Source organism: Neopelma chrysocephalum, unplaced genomic scaffold (genome assembly GCF_003984885.1).
Source record: "Neopelma chrysocephalum unplaced genomic scaffold, ASM398488v2 Primary Assembly neopelma1_68, whole genome shotgun sequence".
NCBI lineage: Eukaryota > Metazoa > Chordata > Aves > Passeriformes > Pipridae > Neopelma > Neopelma chrysocephalum.
The window spans coordinates 8,545,191-8,560,766 of record NW_020897727.1 but is presented as its reverse complement, the minus strand read 5'-3'; the positions used below and the strand labels follow the sequence as shown (position 1 = coordinate 8,560,766).

Here is a 15,576-nt window from a genome sequence, read left to right as displayed (position 1 = left end):
GGAAATGTTTGTTGTCTGTCTTTGTATGAAGATAATTCTATGTCTCACACTTTAAAAAAAATGGTCCTCTTTGCTGCCTGTGCCACAATTCTCTCTGTTTGACTTCTGAAGAAGCATTTTCAATTCTTAAGACAAATGGAATGTATTTCCATGGCAGTGCTTCTGATTTCAAGACAGCAGTTGAGAAAGCAGCTGGTGTTATTGTCATAAGTAACTACTAAGTATGACTGATTTGCCTGTTAAATGCATAGTACATCATAATTCACCATGTATATGTGAGAATTGAATTATGTGTATGAGGTATGGGAAAAAAAAAGTATATGCTCTTGGACAGAGGGACATCTCCATCTTTTTTTAAGTCCATCATGTTCATTATGTTCAGTGCACTTTATAACTGACATTTATATCCTAAACTCCCAAATCTTCATTCGCGAAGCCTAGCCATGATGATGATGATGATGATGATGATGATGATATCCTAAACTAAGCTAAGTCTAAACTCTGGCCAAGTATCAGGTGCAGTGAACACTGTTGTCCTTTTCTGGATAATTCTACCTTCTTGCAAGTTTGCAATGGGCAAAGGGAAAGAGTCAGGCGCTGCCTTTGCACCTTGCCCTCTGACTTTATGATGTTTGACAGCCTTTGGACTACGAGATCTCGGCGTTTCACACGCTGCTCATCAAGGTGGAGAATGAAGACCCTCTGATCCCAGACATAGCCTACGGCCCCAGTTCCACAGCAACAGTCCAGATCACCGTGGAGGATGTGAATGAAGGGCCAGTTTTCCACCCAAACCCGATGACAGTGACAAAGCAAGAGAACATCCCCGTTGGCAGCGTGGTGCTCACGGTGAACGCCACCGATCCTGACACCTTGCAGCACCAGACCATCAGGTGAGTGCAAAACCCTCCAATTTGCAGCCATCAGAAAGTGAGGACGTCTTTTGTGCCCAAGAATTTGCCTGCCAGTTCAGAATTCCGACTATAGGTGACTCCCAATTCTCCCAGAAATGTTACTCTATCTGCCTAGAGCAATGGTCATATAAAGAAACTGTGTGAATGGAAGTGACTGTATAAGTTAGAAGAAAATACTGCAAATGTAATGGAAATCTGGGAATGGTGGAATGCATCAGGACAGGCTAATTTGACTACCTGTAAGTCCTTTTGCTAAAACGACAGGAAAGCATAAACCAGCATTTTTAAAATATACTTTTAGTACTGGCAGGTGTTATTGAGACACCTGGCTACTAGCAATGAAAAAAAGAAGACTAGAATATAAAAATAGCATCTGCAATTAAGGACAGGATAAAATTTCATGTATAAAGACAATAACTATTCCTTAGTTGGAGTCTGACTGAAATGTTCTCTCCCAAGTTCCTGCAGGCAGGTGTGTGTTTAGAGTTTGGGCCAACGTCCAGGACTTTTGTACAGCACAGAAACACAAACTCCAGGGTGCTCAGACTGTGCTGCTGTAATTGTATCAGAGTGCTTACTGTGATTATACTGCTAAAATAAAGGCCAAGCAGGGACAGCACAGATTTTAAATTAGATATTACATTAAATATTAATGACCATGAGCAAGCAGTGTTTTGTCTGCGAGAAGCAATGAATACCAGATTTGTGCAGTGTGTGCTCTGTGAATAGTGTACATCCCCCCCAACAAGGTACAAGTCTGTTTAAAATGGACAGAACAACATAGAATTAGTAACGTTGTTGGTTTGTTTTTTTTATTTTCAACCCATTGCAACTCAGATATCTCTAACTTCAGGGATATTTTTAGTTAATTTTCTATATAAACTTGCAGAAGGGGCTGATGATTGTTTGTAATCAGGAATTTTAGTTACTCTGCTAGATATAACATGATAAATGCATTTCAAGACCCATGAAGAGAGTGGAGAAACCATTTTTGCCATTGTCTGCAACTAGATTGAATTTATTCTTTGAACAATGCATATCTGAATCAGATTCAAATTACTTATCTCTGAAAAATGTGGCTTACTTTGTAAAATTTCCTAAAGACAGCTGTACTTTTGAAGCAATTTTCCTCCTTATTCTTCAGCTTGAAGTGTTTTTGCCGGCTGAGAAAGAATTTGATTTAAAGGCTCAAACAAGCTGGCAAAAATGTGTTGCACTGTAAAAAAAATAAGACTCCAGTATTCCCAAGACTCTGGAGCACATTCCTGGAGCTCTGGTTGTAGAAAGGAAGGAGCAGACAGAACCACGAGTTTTTCCACCTTAATGTTCATTCCACTGTGATCACTCCCATAAAAGAACCTGTTCAAGCTGGATCACATTTCTCAGATTCATTAACCTTTCTTTTTTTCTTTTTCTTTTTTTTTTAAATTTTTTATTTTTTTCGATGTTTTCATTTTTTTTAATAAAAAAAAAAAAAAAAAAGAAAGAAATCCAGCAGGCCCCATTTTAATTATAACCCAGCAATTTATTAATAGAACAGTAATGAAGTTTCTGAAATTTGATTTCTTAATCAGGGATCATTGTTATTTTTGTGCCAGATTTAAGAGTTTAATTTTGGGTACTTCTTCCCAACCTCTGAAATTTTAATCAGAAGTTTCAAGTGTACATGTCAATGAGAAGTTAAAGGCCAAATTTAATAACATTTTCTACCTTGGGAAATTAAAAGAAGAACCTCACTCAGAAATCCATTATTAACAGTAGATCTTAATTAAACACAGTTATGGTTCTCAATATTTGTCTCTGTGAAGAGATTGGTTTCAGTATTTTTCCCTTTTTTGGATTCAACAAGTCCAGGATATTCAATAGTTAGACTTTTAACACTGTGTAAACAAGTTGTTTACTGCACTGTATTTGTAATTTTTAATTAAAGCAGTGTTGTTTTCTGGTTTCATGCCTTATCACGGCAATATATTTTTATTACCTACTGTGCTGTTGGATTTTAAATTATTTATGTAAATATATTGTTGCAATATTTATTCCCAGTGAGCAACGTGACTCAGTGCTTCAGAAATATCTACACAAGAAAAGTTTATTGTAGCTCTAAAGCACATCTAATTCATTAAGTAGAATTAAAATGCAGCATTTGAAGCTGGAGAACTTAGAAACAGAACCCAAACTGCAGCGAGTTTCACGGGAAAGGCTGCAAAAAATATGTGTAAATGGAGTGATATGTGTAAATAAGGGCTATGTTTGTTCATGTGAGTCTGTGTGTACAATATTTATACCTACCACTGAATCAAGCTGCCCAAAGAGTACAAGTGGCTTCTGGAAGCACAGGGCCATTGGCTTGGTGTTGAGGTCTCAGCTGCAGGGTTTTAAAAGTCAATTTTTTGCTCGGAAGTCGTCATCCTTTTATTTGATTCTGGTCTCCTCATATCACCGTGTCATTAATTTGGTGGAATTGCACAAATATGAAATTGGTAAATCCCCCTTTTTTTGAGTTAGCATTTCAGGTTAGGGCAGCCTGTGATGGATCCAACTTCCCAGCAGGAGGTGGGTTATCCTGGCCATTGGGCTGCTGTGGCACTGTCATTGCACTGCCTGTGTGTTCCACAGCTCTGCTGCTCTGGAAATAGGAGCAAACTCATTTATTATGGTCAGCCTTTCCAAATAACAGCTCCTGGTTTATCCGAAAGGTTCATAGACTCTGTTTCTCTTTATATAAAGTGCATTTTCCTCTACTGCAAACTAAGGGTGTATTTTAATGAGGCTTCATCCTGCACCATCAGACCAAGGGGATGAGGCTGAACCCAACAGAATTTAGAGGGATCATGTTTGTTATTTGCCATTTCTCCAAGAGCCACTGAACAAGGGACTGGCCACTGACTTTGGGAGTGGAAATTTTTGCTATTGGACCACATTTTGCTTTAGATTAGATGACCCTGACTTTGGGGTTAGGGGCTATGGAGTTAGTGGAAGTCAGTGGAAATATTCCAAACTCTAATTGGAGGCAACCATGATCTGTATACTCTTTGTCAAAAACAAAAAAATGTCTGCCTAAAATTCTGTGAAATAGTGCTGAAACTACACTGAAGTGGGATTTGTAGTTCAGTGAGTTTCTCCCAAATCTCAAATGGCTGAGAAAACTAAGGAGAATTCACTGGACAAAGCAAGTTTTGCTTTTATTGCTTTTCTTTGCTGCCCTTACAAGCAGTGAATATATAAGCCATGAATTGCAAAGACAATTCCAAAAGCCCTTTTCATGTCTCTTGCCAGGATTTTTTCAGAGATCCTGAAGCCCCTCTGAACAAGGATGAGGCTTCACATCACATTGCTCACAATCACTTAAGGGATCAATTTTGCATACTTTCTTGCACATCAAGCCTTTTTAAAGCACTTTTGTTGCTGGTGGAGGTCAATAAACTTGCTTTTTGGGATGCACTACAATGACTTACAGAAATACTACATAATGAGAGAGGGATAGGAAGCCTTAAAGAGTAAATGCTTAGGAAGTAACACACTTAGTCATTGTTAAATATGTCTCCTAGAGTCTGAAGGACTTGTCTTTGATTCCTAACAACGGGAGATTTGTTTTCCTCGTGCAGACAGAATAATAGTCCTATTGTTATAAATGAATGGCTGAGCCTGCTCTCAGCATGCAGCACCAGAGTTTTTCACTGTAACTTACACCCACGAGCATCTCAAGTTGGCTCTGCAGTTTTATTTATGGCCTGCCTGAACCAGCCACTGGGAATTTGTAGCATCTCTACATCTGAAGTTGCCATGGATTGGACAGTGTACGTTGTTTTTCTCTCCCTTTCTCTTTTTTAAGTTAGATGGAAAGGCAGGGAGAGAGGGAATCTGCTTGAAGCAAAAAGAAGTTTTTTTCGCTTCTCTCCTTGTAAAATCTGAAAGACAGAAACACTGACTCTAGGGAGCTGCAAGTATTGGGGTATCCAGCAAGCAGTGCCACAAAAGGAGAGATTTAATCAGTTCTGAAAGAAAGAACTCGACCAATTCCTTCATGTTGCACAACTACCTCCTGTAATTGCAGGTGCTCACTGGTCAACCAGCGGCTCAACAGTATTCTACACAGCAGTCTTTTTACTCAAACTGTTCCTTGAAGGTGTTAATTACTACCTGAGTTGGTAATTAGTGTGATGTTTATATTTTATTATCATAATACAAATATCTGAAGGGGAAAAACTAGTGAAAAACGTGCATTTCCTTTTTTTTTTATTATTTTTTTTGGTCCGTGTTTGACCAAACTGACTTCCACTGTTTGTTTACTGAACAAAGTAAACAACCCCTCTTTCCCCATACAGAAAATTCTTTAGGCTTACAACAGGATGGGAAAGAAGCAAAATTGTTTCTGGAGTGGTACTGTACCTCCTTTATTCTCCTCTCATACTCAAAACCACACTAATGTAACCCTGGAAGGGTGAAAATGGCTCAAGAGCAAAACCAGGACCTGTTTTTCCTGTCCAGAAAATAATTTGCAGCTGGCCAGCACTGTGTGGGTTCACAGAGGCCGAATTAACGGGAAGGAAGCAGCTGGTAAAAAAAAATATAATAAAAAAAAAAATCTCAGGTGGGAGCTACTGAGATGAGACAGAGGAGAATAAATGGCTGGAATTAAATCCCACTGCTGAGAGAATTGAAACGTCTGCCAAGCCTGGAATGCAGGTCCTCTAAAAGGTGTGGACAGCGTGTGATGCTGACCACTCAGGAAAGGCACTTTCATCTCTGTCAGCTCCTATACCTGAGCTGGAGAGTAACAGGACATGCTTTTCCTCAGAGCTGTGAACAGATGTTGATAGCCTGGCTCCTAAAGTCTGTTATTCAGTCCCTTTGTTACTCACAGGCTTCCTTAATTTACACCAACCTGCCAACACCTCCCTGTTCACTCTGTGGAGGGTCCCTGGGAGTCCTTAGTTGTTGCTTGTGGTGTCTCTCACAGTGTTGAGCACCTCTAAGTCTCCCCGATGTTTCTTTTTGCCCTCTTTTTGCTGATATTCTCTGTCTCTGTGTTGGGGCAGATGTTTGACCTCTTCTTTCCTTGTCTGCTTTTGTGCATCTTAATTTTTAGTGTTTGAGGCCAATCCCAGCTCACCAGTGGGTGTTAAGCTTTGTTGTGCTGGCTTTTGCTTTGCAGGGACATGGGGGAGCTCCCACACTTGCCTGATCTATGATAACATCTTGTCTGACTTCCTTCCTTCCTTCCCCTTCCTAGCAGTTATCAAGGTTTGGGGAAGAGATGAATGTGAATAAAAAGGTTGGTATAGCACCTATTTACTTATCTTCTCTTGGTACAAAAGAAAGCAGAGCAGAGAGGAGATTTTCACCCAGGCTCAGTGAGGCAGTTCCTGGAGAGCAGTGTCCCTTTCCTGAAGAAAACAACCATTAATCCCTCTCTCTTTGACTGGTCTCTGAAAAAGCAGAAGTGTCTGAATTAAATTATTAAAGACTACCTAAACAGGGGGCCCAGGAATTCTCAATCCATGATTCATAGTTTTGCCCAAAACCCAGCTACCTGCAGCTACACTTCATCACTCCTGACAATACTTGTCACGAGATCCTGTTCTTAAAATTTTCTGCTGCTCTATTCTGTTGGCATAAATCATACTTAATATGTTGATATTAAAGCTGTAGATGACAGCATTGAAAATCTGTGGTTCCATGAAATCAAATAAGCCATAGTAACCTCTTTTAACTTCCCTTGCTATTACCTTAAGAATCCTGAATTCTTGATTAATAAGGATGAATGTAACATTTAAGGGGAGTTTAATTAGGCCCTCTGTCTTTATCCTGCATAACAATATTATGCCACATTATGATTTCAACCATGTCAGCACTCAGAATGGATGCCTGTGAACTGTGAAATTATAGGGCACATTTTTCATGTCACTGACTAAACAATATTGCAGATCTTCTTGAGAAATATGACAATAGGATCTATCAGTCACAAGTTATGCTTGCAGTGGAAGTCAGATCTTGACAATAACTCACTTTGTCATTACTGTTCTCTTCTAGTTTCAGAAAAGGCAGGATTTTGCCTCTGGAAGAAGTAAAGAGTGTCTTGATTATAATAAGTTAGCTATCAAGTTTGAGGACACTGTGTGAGGAGTCGTGTTGACAGGGAAGGGGGCGGTAGGAATTTTTCTTAATATTTTAAAGTCATTGAATTCTGAGTCCCATTAAACCACGTTTGATCATGTGGGAATGTCTGTGTGGAGTTACAGCTTTCAGTGGTACTTTGACAGAAATTTATTTGGACTGTTAAAATGTATAATTACAGCTCCAGTGACCAGTGGTATTTTATATGAAGGCAAAAGCTGGAAAAACTGAAATCAAAGTTTTCCAGGAAGATTGATGATGCATCTAGGCCTGAATTGTGTCATGGAGACCAAGTATCTAATTAAGCAATTCAGCACTTCTGCCTGTAAAGCAGGTGTAGATCTTGGATGGCACCAGAGCAGATGTCTGGGATGTTACGGCTGTATTTCATTAATTTGCCATCTCCAGAATAAGGACAGAATAAACCATGGACACCCCCAGTTCAGTGGCAAATTCCCAGTGAACCTGGGTGTAGGTTTTCACCTCAGAGCAGAAGCTTTCCCAAGTGCACAGAACTGCTGTTGGATGTTTACAGCCACTGCTCAACTGCAAGACATCCCTGGGCTGTGAAATTTCAAGGCATAAAGACCCATCTTCTTTCAGGCTCACAGATGGTTATTCCTGGAGTGGAATTGGAGTTCAGTGAAGAAATTGTCAGAAGGTTTAAGCACTCATTTTTACTAAATGGAGCTCTGCAAAGTTACTGTAATAGGAAAAACGTCTTGTGGAGTTCAATGGGAATTTTTCTATTAACTTGGTAATAAGGATGCCAATTTCTGTAAAAGAGTTTCTGAGTAAGAGTGAAATTATGCACTTTATTAAGGAGCAGTAAGCCTGCAGATCCATTCTGGGCTCAAATGTGAATTGCTAGGGACTAGCTTTGTCCTAATTTTACGACCAGTGTGCTCTAGGTAAATATGCCTACGGAGACATCTATGCCTACTCTACATATAGCTGGATAATTATTATCCATGGGATCCCTTGGGCAGCTCCTTTGGGTGGTAGTTAACATCACATCACCTTGGAGATTCCAACCTGTCTCACCCAGATTTCATTGAATACTCCACACCCTGAAGAATCTTTACACATTTACCTGTTTTAACGGACCTGTCAGAGTATTGTTTCCTCTTTTCCCCTTTCAAGTGGGAAATTTCCAATGGAATTGTGCCTGCCTAAGGCCCAACCTCTCTGGAGATTCAACCCTGGCTCGTTGGAAGCATTTGATACGTGAAAAACAAATGCAGCCCCAGAGTTTATCTGATAATGCTTCAGGGCTAAACCAAGAAATTTTATTAGTAGTGAACAAGGTGTGCAGCTTCAAAATGGAGCACTCAAACATTGCTTCTGGCCCTGGAATGTTCTGAGTTATTAACTGGTGTTTAAGACACAGTTTAGCAGAGAAAGAAAACAACAGTTTTCCATATCTCCATGTCAAGGTTGCTAAATTAGTTTGACTCAAGGAAACTGTAACAGAGTTTGGGTTTTCAGTGCAAGGAAAAAAAAAAAAAGAAAAAGTTCCTAATAGCTTTTATTCTTGTATAACTGTAGCCCTTTGAATGAGTCCTTCTTTAAGTAGTTTTTCATTACAGTTTCTGACATTTAAGGAAAAAAGTAGCAGATTCTTTTAGTTTTGCAGTTCTTGAGGCTTCCATGTCTGTCAAATCAAAACAGTGACATTCATCCCACAGTGATGCTCTGGACCTGCATTGAAGGTGCCTGGGAAAACACTCAGATCCCAAATGACACAGGAAAATTATATGAGAAGTTTAACTCTTGGGCATCCAATCCAGGGTTAAATACCATGGAGTAACTGAGACATAATAGTTAATAAAAGCATAGGAGAGGATTCAATACCTTTGATTCACAGAGCACTATATCTTCTGTGCACTGAATGCAACAGATATCAAGCAGAAAATAAAACTACATTTGACCAAATAGTGGAATACTTTTGGTAAAATATTTACCTCATTGGTCCCACACTGCAGTCAGGCAAGGCCTGCAGAGAAAGTTTATCAGCAACTGTCAGTGTGGTAAATTAAGGTTAAACAAACAACTGTAAATCTTCTATTTCCTGTCTTTTCAGTGCTTAATCCCATAACATCTAATGAAAGCTCTTTTTGTGTCATAAATGAGTACTTATGTGGAGCTTTCCCCTCTAACCTGTTCACATTTTCCATCATTGGCCAGCAGATTTCTTAAATGACACACATTTGTCAGGTTGCTTAATGTGTGTCTGGAAGGGGCTTGGCTGTTACGATGATGAACACGAGATAAAAATTGTGCTGTGCGGAGAAGATTTGTTGTAGGCTGTACATCAGAGCCAGCATTCAGATGCACACAGGACATGCAGCAAGAAAGATGCTTTCTGACCTGAAAAGGGATATTACTGAGACTTCTTCAGTGGGAACTCACCTTTTAGCAAGCAAAGGAGAATTTTCCTGCCAACAATAAGCTTTAAACTTTTATTTCCTTGAAAAACACAGGTTTTTTTAATATGTTAAAATATATATGAAGGGACCGTTTTCTCAACCCTGCCATATCTTGTGACATGCCTTTCAGAGTATCTGGCAGGATTTAATTTTGTTCAGCATTCTCTATTTCTATTTACACGTGCAAGGACAAATTTGTTTTGCAGTAACATCAGTTAGACAAGGGATGTTACAATAAATATCCCAAGTGAATATGACAGAGTGTAGAATCTGACTTCTAATGTTCTTGTTCAACAAGTGAAAAGTAGTATTTTGTTCTCTGTCATCCCTTAGGCATCAGATGATTCCTAGAGGCAGAAAGGGACAGAGGGGGGGAAATTCAGCCCAGCAACGTGTAACAAATGTAACAGTCTGCACTTAATGACATGACAAATAAAACAGCTGAGATATGGTTATACACAACCTTGAAAACATGAGAGTAAGAGGGACATCTTTGCATTTTAAAGTGCATTTGGACACCCTGAGTGCCTGAGAATCTGATTCACTGAGGTTAGAAAAGGTAAATCACACTACCTTGTTCATTTGTCATGGTCGTTACAGACAGTGAGTTAGGCAAACAAAAGACACTGCCCAAACATAAGGGAAGAGATGTGACATGATATCACACATTGCTCCAAATTCAGGATAGAAAGGGGCTGCATGTTTTTTGTATAGTTCAGTGTAATCAGTCAAATAAAACTCAGATAGGTGATTCCCAATTATTACAAAAATAATAAAATAGAATTAATCAAGTTCCTTCTGTAAGAACTGCACCCATGAAGAACAGAGTGTATTTAAAATCAGATGGGGAAAAAAAACCAAAAACAAAAACTTAATTTGCGTTACTATTAGCCAGGAATAAGTTCACCATTTTCTTCATATTGTCAGGTGGTAGTGTAATTTTTTCTTGAATTGTATGTACTCACATTATCAAACATGCTACTAAATTTCTCACCTACCCTTTCCTTTTTTTTGGTATTGAATGCTGCAAGGTTGGAAAGTATTTTCACTCGGTGGGTATTAATTCCTCTGAGCTACATAACGGTACAAAAGCGTCAGGACAGTCTATTTTCCTATTATGAATACAATTTTTTTTTAAACAAAGCTAAACAAGAGAACTAAAAGGAGAAACACCTTAATTAATATTAATAGCTGAGTGACATATTTTATTTTATTTCCTGCACTGTCCTGTAGAGAATTCAGCTTTCATAAGAGATGCTTAGTGGATTAAATAGGGAACAAGGAGTTAAATAACTCCTAACTAACTCATTGGTAGGCACCCAACTGTGACCAAAATAACTCTGATTTGATTCTTTTTTCATTCTAAAACGGTTTGACTGGATTTGGAGCTCCACGTAACTCCTCCCTAGAGGTAACATTCACCAAGACCACATGAAGGGCTTGAGCCTGGATGAGCCTTTCATTCCCCATCTCCTCTTTCCATTGTCTTGTCCAGCATTGGAACAGGGCAGTGGTGGATTCACCATCCCTGGAAGTGTTCCAAAGACGTGTAGACGTGGCACTTGGGGACGTGGGTTAGTGGTGGGCTTGGCAGTGCTGGGTTAATGGCTGGACTTGATGATCCTAAACATCTTTTCCATCCTTAACATTTCTTCGACTCTATATACAAGGAGCGACTTGAATTTCCAGCACATTGCTCTGCTTCTGTCGAGCTGCCTCAGTGGGGGACAGGGGAGAGATGTAGTGACATTGTGTTGGTTTAGAGCTGGTATGGATGTCCTGGTGGATACGGGAGATGTGTCAGTGAAACCTTCCTGCCCACAGGAGCAGAGTTAGTGGGAGTGTGTGTGTGTGTGTGCTCGCTGTGTAACGGGGTGTGGGGGCTGAGGAGACCCCCAGGCTGTGGCAGCAGGAGCAGCACGTGGCTCTGCAGGAGGCAGGAGAGGCTCAGGGTGATGGTGCTGAGGGGTCACATAGCTCTCCCCGCTGAACAAACCCTCTCTGAGAGATGTCAGTGATTAGTTCAGTCACTGTGAACATGGAATATCCTTCAGGGGTTCATCTCCACACTCAGCAAAGACTCCAATAATGGCTCAGGCAGTGCTATAATGTGAGAAAAAAACAATATTTAAGCCAGGTTTTGCCTGGATCAGGTTCAGCTCAAGTCGCAGGATCAGTGTTTCCCTATTACTTCAGTGAATTCTGGATTCCAAGGGGAATCTTTGCCACTCAAGATTATGCCTGTCAACTAAGTGAAAACACATTTATAAACAGAGGATTAGCAACCAATATCTCACCAAAATGAGTGTCTGAAAAGAAACCTGCACCAGCAGCTATTTTATACTGGCTGTCCCATCCAAGTTTAAACAGGGCTGGGGGACAGTGTTGAGTGTTTGGCAGGGAAGGGAAGGGAAGGAGCAGGACTGGGGCTGTTTTTCCTGCCAGGCCCTCACTGCAACGTGCCAGGAAACTCGGAGGCTTTTCTAAGTCAGCAGAACATTATTGCTCTCCCATCATCTCTGTGTTACAGCCCTGCCTTGGAAATAGCTGAATCCCACAAATGAGCCCTGTGCGAGTTCAGCCAGCTCGGAATGGCCCAGCTCTGTCAGCACAGGAAACTACTTCGATTGCTTTTCTGGCAGGATCAGCTGCTTCACAGATTTTCTTTCTGAATTGCTACTTCTCACACAGTCAATTTATCGTGTGTTAAATTTCATCCTTTCTTATGCTATCCCATTTTTTCTTTGTCTTTTGTTGCTAAGCTAGAGAAAAAGCGAAATACTTATGCTGGTTCACCACAAGAAATATACTTTTACACATTTTTTTGGGGCTGACATACCCAGTATAATCAGAGGAGTCCTTTTTGTTTGTTTTCTTGAAAAAAATCTCATGGAATAAGAACCCAGGCCTCAACTAACTTTGTTTGAAGTATGTGGTCTTTATAATTAAAGTTTTGTTACTGAGGAGTGATAAAAGTGTCACATGTGGATATCACTGGGTCTGTCCTTTCCTGTGGTGACATGTATTGCTTGCTCCTCTGGCAACAGGGAGAATGACCTGTGGTTTTTCTAGACTTTAGTATTAATTATTTTCAGAGTGATAAGGAGTTATTCCCCATCTGTGGGATAACCTAGTCCCAGCATCTTCCAGATTTATCCTGGACTGTAACTCTTTGAAAAGTTTAGATAAGAAAAGGCAACAAAAGAGGCAAGGGAGTGTGCAAGAAGCAGCTGACGCAGTGCCCAGGGGTGCCTGCAATGTAACCTCTGCTTTGAGGCATCAGTGTCACAAAGGCTTTAACTAGACATAAACTGTGCTGAAATGATTAGTCAGCACATTCACCACCCCCTTCCCTCTTGGAAATCAGTTTGCAGAAACATGAATCCCCCTCCTTTCTTCAGAGACAAGTCCCAGAGTTAATAATGTCCAAGGCTGGAACTTGGGAGTGTGTTTGGATGCCACGGGCTCAGGGTGCAAACCCGTGCTGGAGCCTGCTCGCAGCTCCCCTGCCCTTTTGGGGGGGTGCCTCCAGGCAAGGGGGTTTTCTTTGTGACTTTAAAATTCACCAGGGCAAAAGTGAGTTCTTATGGAAGCTGGCAGAAATAACCCCATGCTGGGCCTGGCCAGCTGCTGGCAGTGGGATCCAGTCCAAAGGGAGCTGTATTGATCCAGACAGACTAATGCCTCTCAGTGGGGAGCAACTTCCCACCTCTCCCCTGCCCATCCCTGGGTAAAAAATAACTCCCGGAATCTGCAGAAATGTGCTGGTTCATGGCTGTGTTCAATAGGGGCATTTCAGCAGTGAATCTGCTGGGCTCTTATAAAAGCTTTCCTGTTTTTCAAGAGCTCCCAGGACCCCTGATTGAACAGGGAAAGCAGCGAAGGGGTTTGCAGTGGGAGCAGCTGCCTTTGCTGGAAGCACAGGCACAGAGAACCGGCATGTGCAGAAACTTTTGATGGAGTTTTACTGCCAAAAACCGTTTCTGGGTAGTTTATAAAAGAACTTCCAGCTCATCTGATGTTGATTAGCTTTTGAGGCACAATTGTTACAATGAGAAAACTTTTACTGATTTGCATGTGTTGACAATTATTCTAACAGTAACAACCTGATTATAGCAGTGTGTTAGTCCCAGATATGGTGTATTATTCCCTAGCTTTAGGAATAATTCAGATAGTTATAGCCTCTGGGTTCATTTAACCATAGCCCTAATCACTTCTGATTAAAACATACATAAATGAGTTTGTGGATTTTTTTTGTTGTTGTTGTTACACCTCAACTTCTAGGATTTTTTTACCCTGAAGGGAAGAAAACGAGAAAATTAGATTTCAGTATAGAGAAATGTTTGAAAGACTGTATAATAATAACAAAAAATATTTTCCTTTTCAGAACATTTTATTTAACTGCCTCATTACTGCAATTTTATTATCTTCATTTGATTAATTGCTGTAGATTTTGGGTCTGGGTTTATTTTATTATTCCAGTTGCAATGACTCTCCTGTTACTTTCTTCATGTTTACCAAGGGGCTTATTCCCATTACATCTCCACACAAATAACTAATTAGTCAACCATTTTCTCATCTGACATGTCTCAGTGGCAGGGGACTAAAAACTGAATTTCCTCTAATTTTTCATTCTGTTTTGATCACATCACTATAGATAGAGCATTACCATGAAACCAGCCTGCTAACTCCCTGATGTGACAAGCAAAACAAAGCTGAGCTGAGGAATCTTTCAGCTCCGAGGGTGAGATGAGGTGCAGAGCTTTAGAAGTGCCCTGCAGATGGAAACAGAAGCAAACACCGGCTGTAGCGTGGTCACAACCTGCAAACTGTTCCCTCGGGGCACGGGAACCACTTCCAGGGCTGAAGTTTGGGAGATCAGAGCTCCAGCCTGAAAAATGCTTGGTCAGTGGTGTCTGAGCCTGGCAGCCCATCCCCACCCCAGTCTGATGCACCAACAGTGACATTTATAACCCCAATTTCCACTGCTCCCTCTGACTGGGTGAGCAGCAGGAGGCAACATTGGGTCTGTAGTGATCTGCCATATAAAACATATATATTATATATTTATAACCCAAATAGAATACACATTGATATTGTTATAAATATCATAAAACCACTGAATGGTTTGGGTTGGAAGGGACCTTAAAACTCATCTTGTTCCACCTCCTGCCATGGACAGGGACACCTTCCACTAGACCAAGTTGCTCCAAGCCTTGTCCAACCTGGCCTTGGACACTTCCAGTTAACCCAGTAATTGAGTAAGAAAGTTTTTTTGTTCTGTTTGTTTGTTTGTTTAAAGCAAAACAATTCTTGCCAAGACTTGTTGTCCATAGAAAATATACTTTTAGGGAGAGAGGGGTTTAATTTTATTCTGCCTCGATGATTTTCTTATAATTATCATTTTAAATAGAAATTTACTGTTGTAAACTGGAAATAGAATGTTAGAATGTTTCTAAGTGTCATGGCATATTGGTATAGACCAAGTGGTGTTGAGTTCCCATTTTATTGTTTTGTCTGCCTTTTTAAATATGTTCTATCAAAAACGTACACTTTCAGTTTAAAAAGCAGTTTTTAAAAAAATCGACGAACAGCTGAAGTATTTCTGAAAAATCTGTATTACACTTTCAGCAGACTTTCCTGTGACTTATTGACCTGAGACAGATGCCAGTGGAAAGGCTGTAAGAGCCAAGTTGTCTTCCATAGCAAAGGGTAGACTCTTTTTCTTGCTATAAATATCTATTTCTTAGCCATAAACTGACAGGGCACCTGAAAGAAAGCAGCTCAAATGGAAGCTTTTTCCAGAGAATATTCTGTGTTTATACAGTTTTAATCAAAGCTACTGATCTTCAGTGGTGTGCTCAGCCCTGATGTACCACAGCAGTCCTGCTCTGGTTCCCCGGAAATACACATTTCTGTAGTGCAAGCTGAAATGCTTTTGGGGTTTTTTTACTATTAAATACACCGATTGAATCAGTTGAAAACTGATATTAGCAACAAATATCTGATCAAAACATGAACGTGTGTAAACCTCAAACCTTAAAAAGCAACGTATCAGGCTCGTGCAGCCCCGCCGTGTTTCGGAGCAGTCTGGCCCCTTGCACACCCTAAGGATG

At 40.3% G+C, this 15,576-nt stretch overlaps 1 protein-coding gene across 2 annotated transcripts in view; it reads left to right on the top strand.

The window, feature by feature from the left end:
- The window catches only part of CDH13 (cadherin 13), a 451,056-nt gene that overhangs the window by 395,478 nt on the left and 40,002 nt on the right, over nt 1-15,576 (top strand). For both annotated transcript variants that reach the window (XM_027685001.1, XM_027685000.1), the window contains exon 10: nt 640-893. In XM_027685001.1, coding sequence (XP_027540802.1) covers nt 640-893 — 254 coding nt within the window. The remainder of the gene's footprint in view (nt 1-639; nt 894-15,576) is intronic.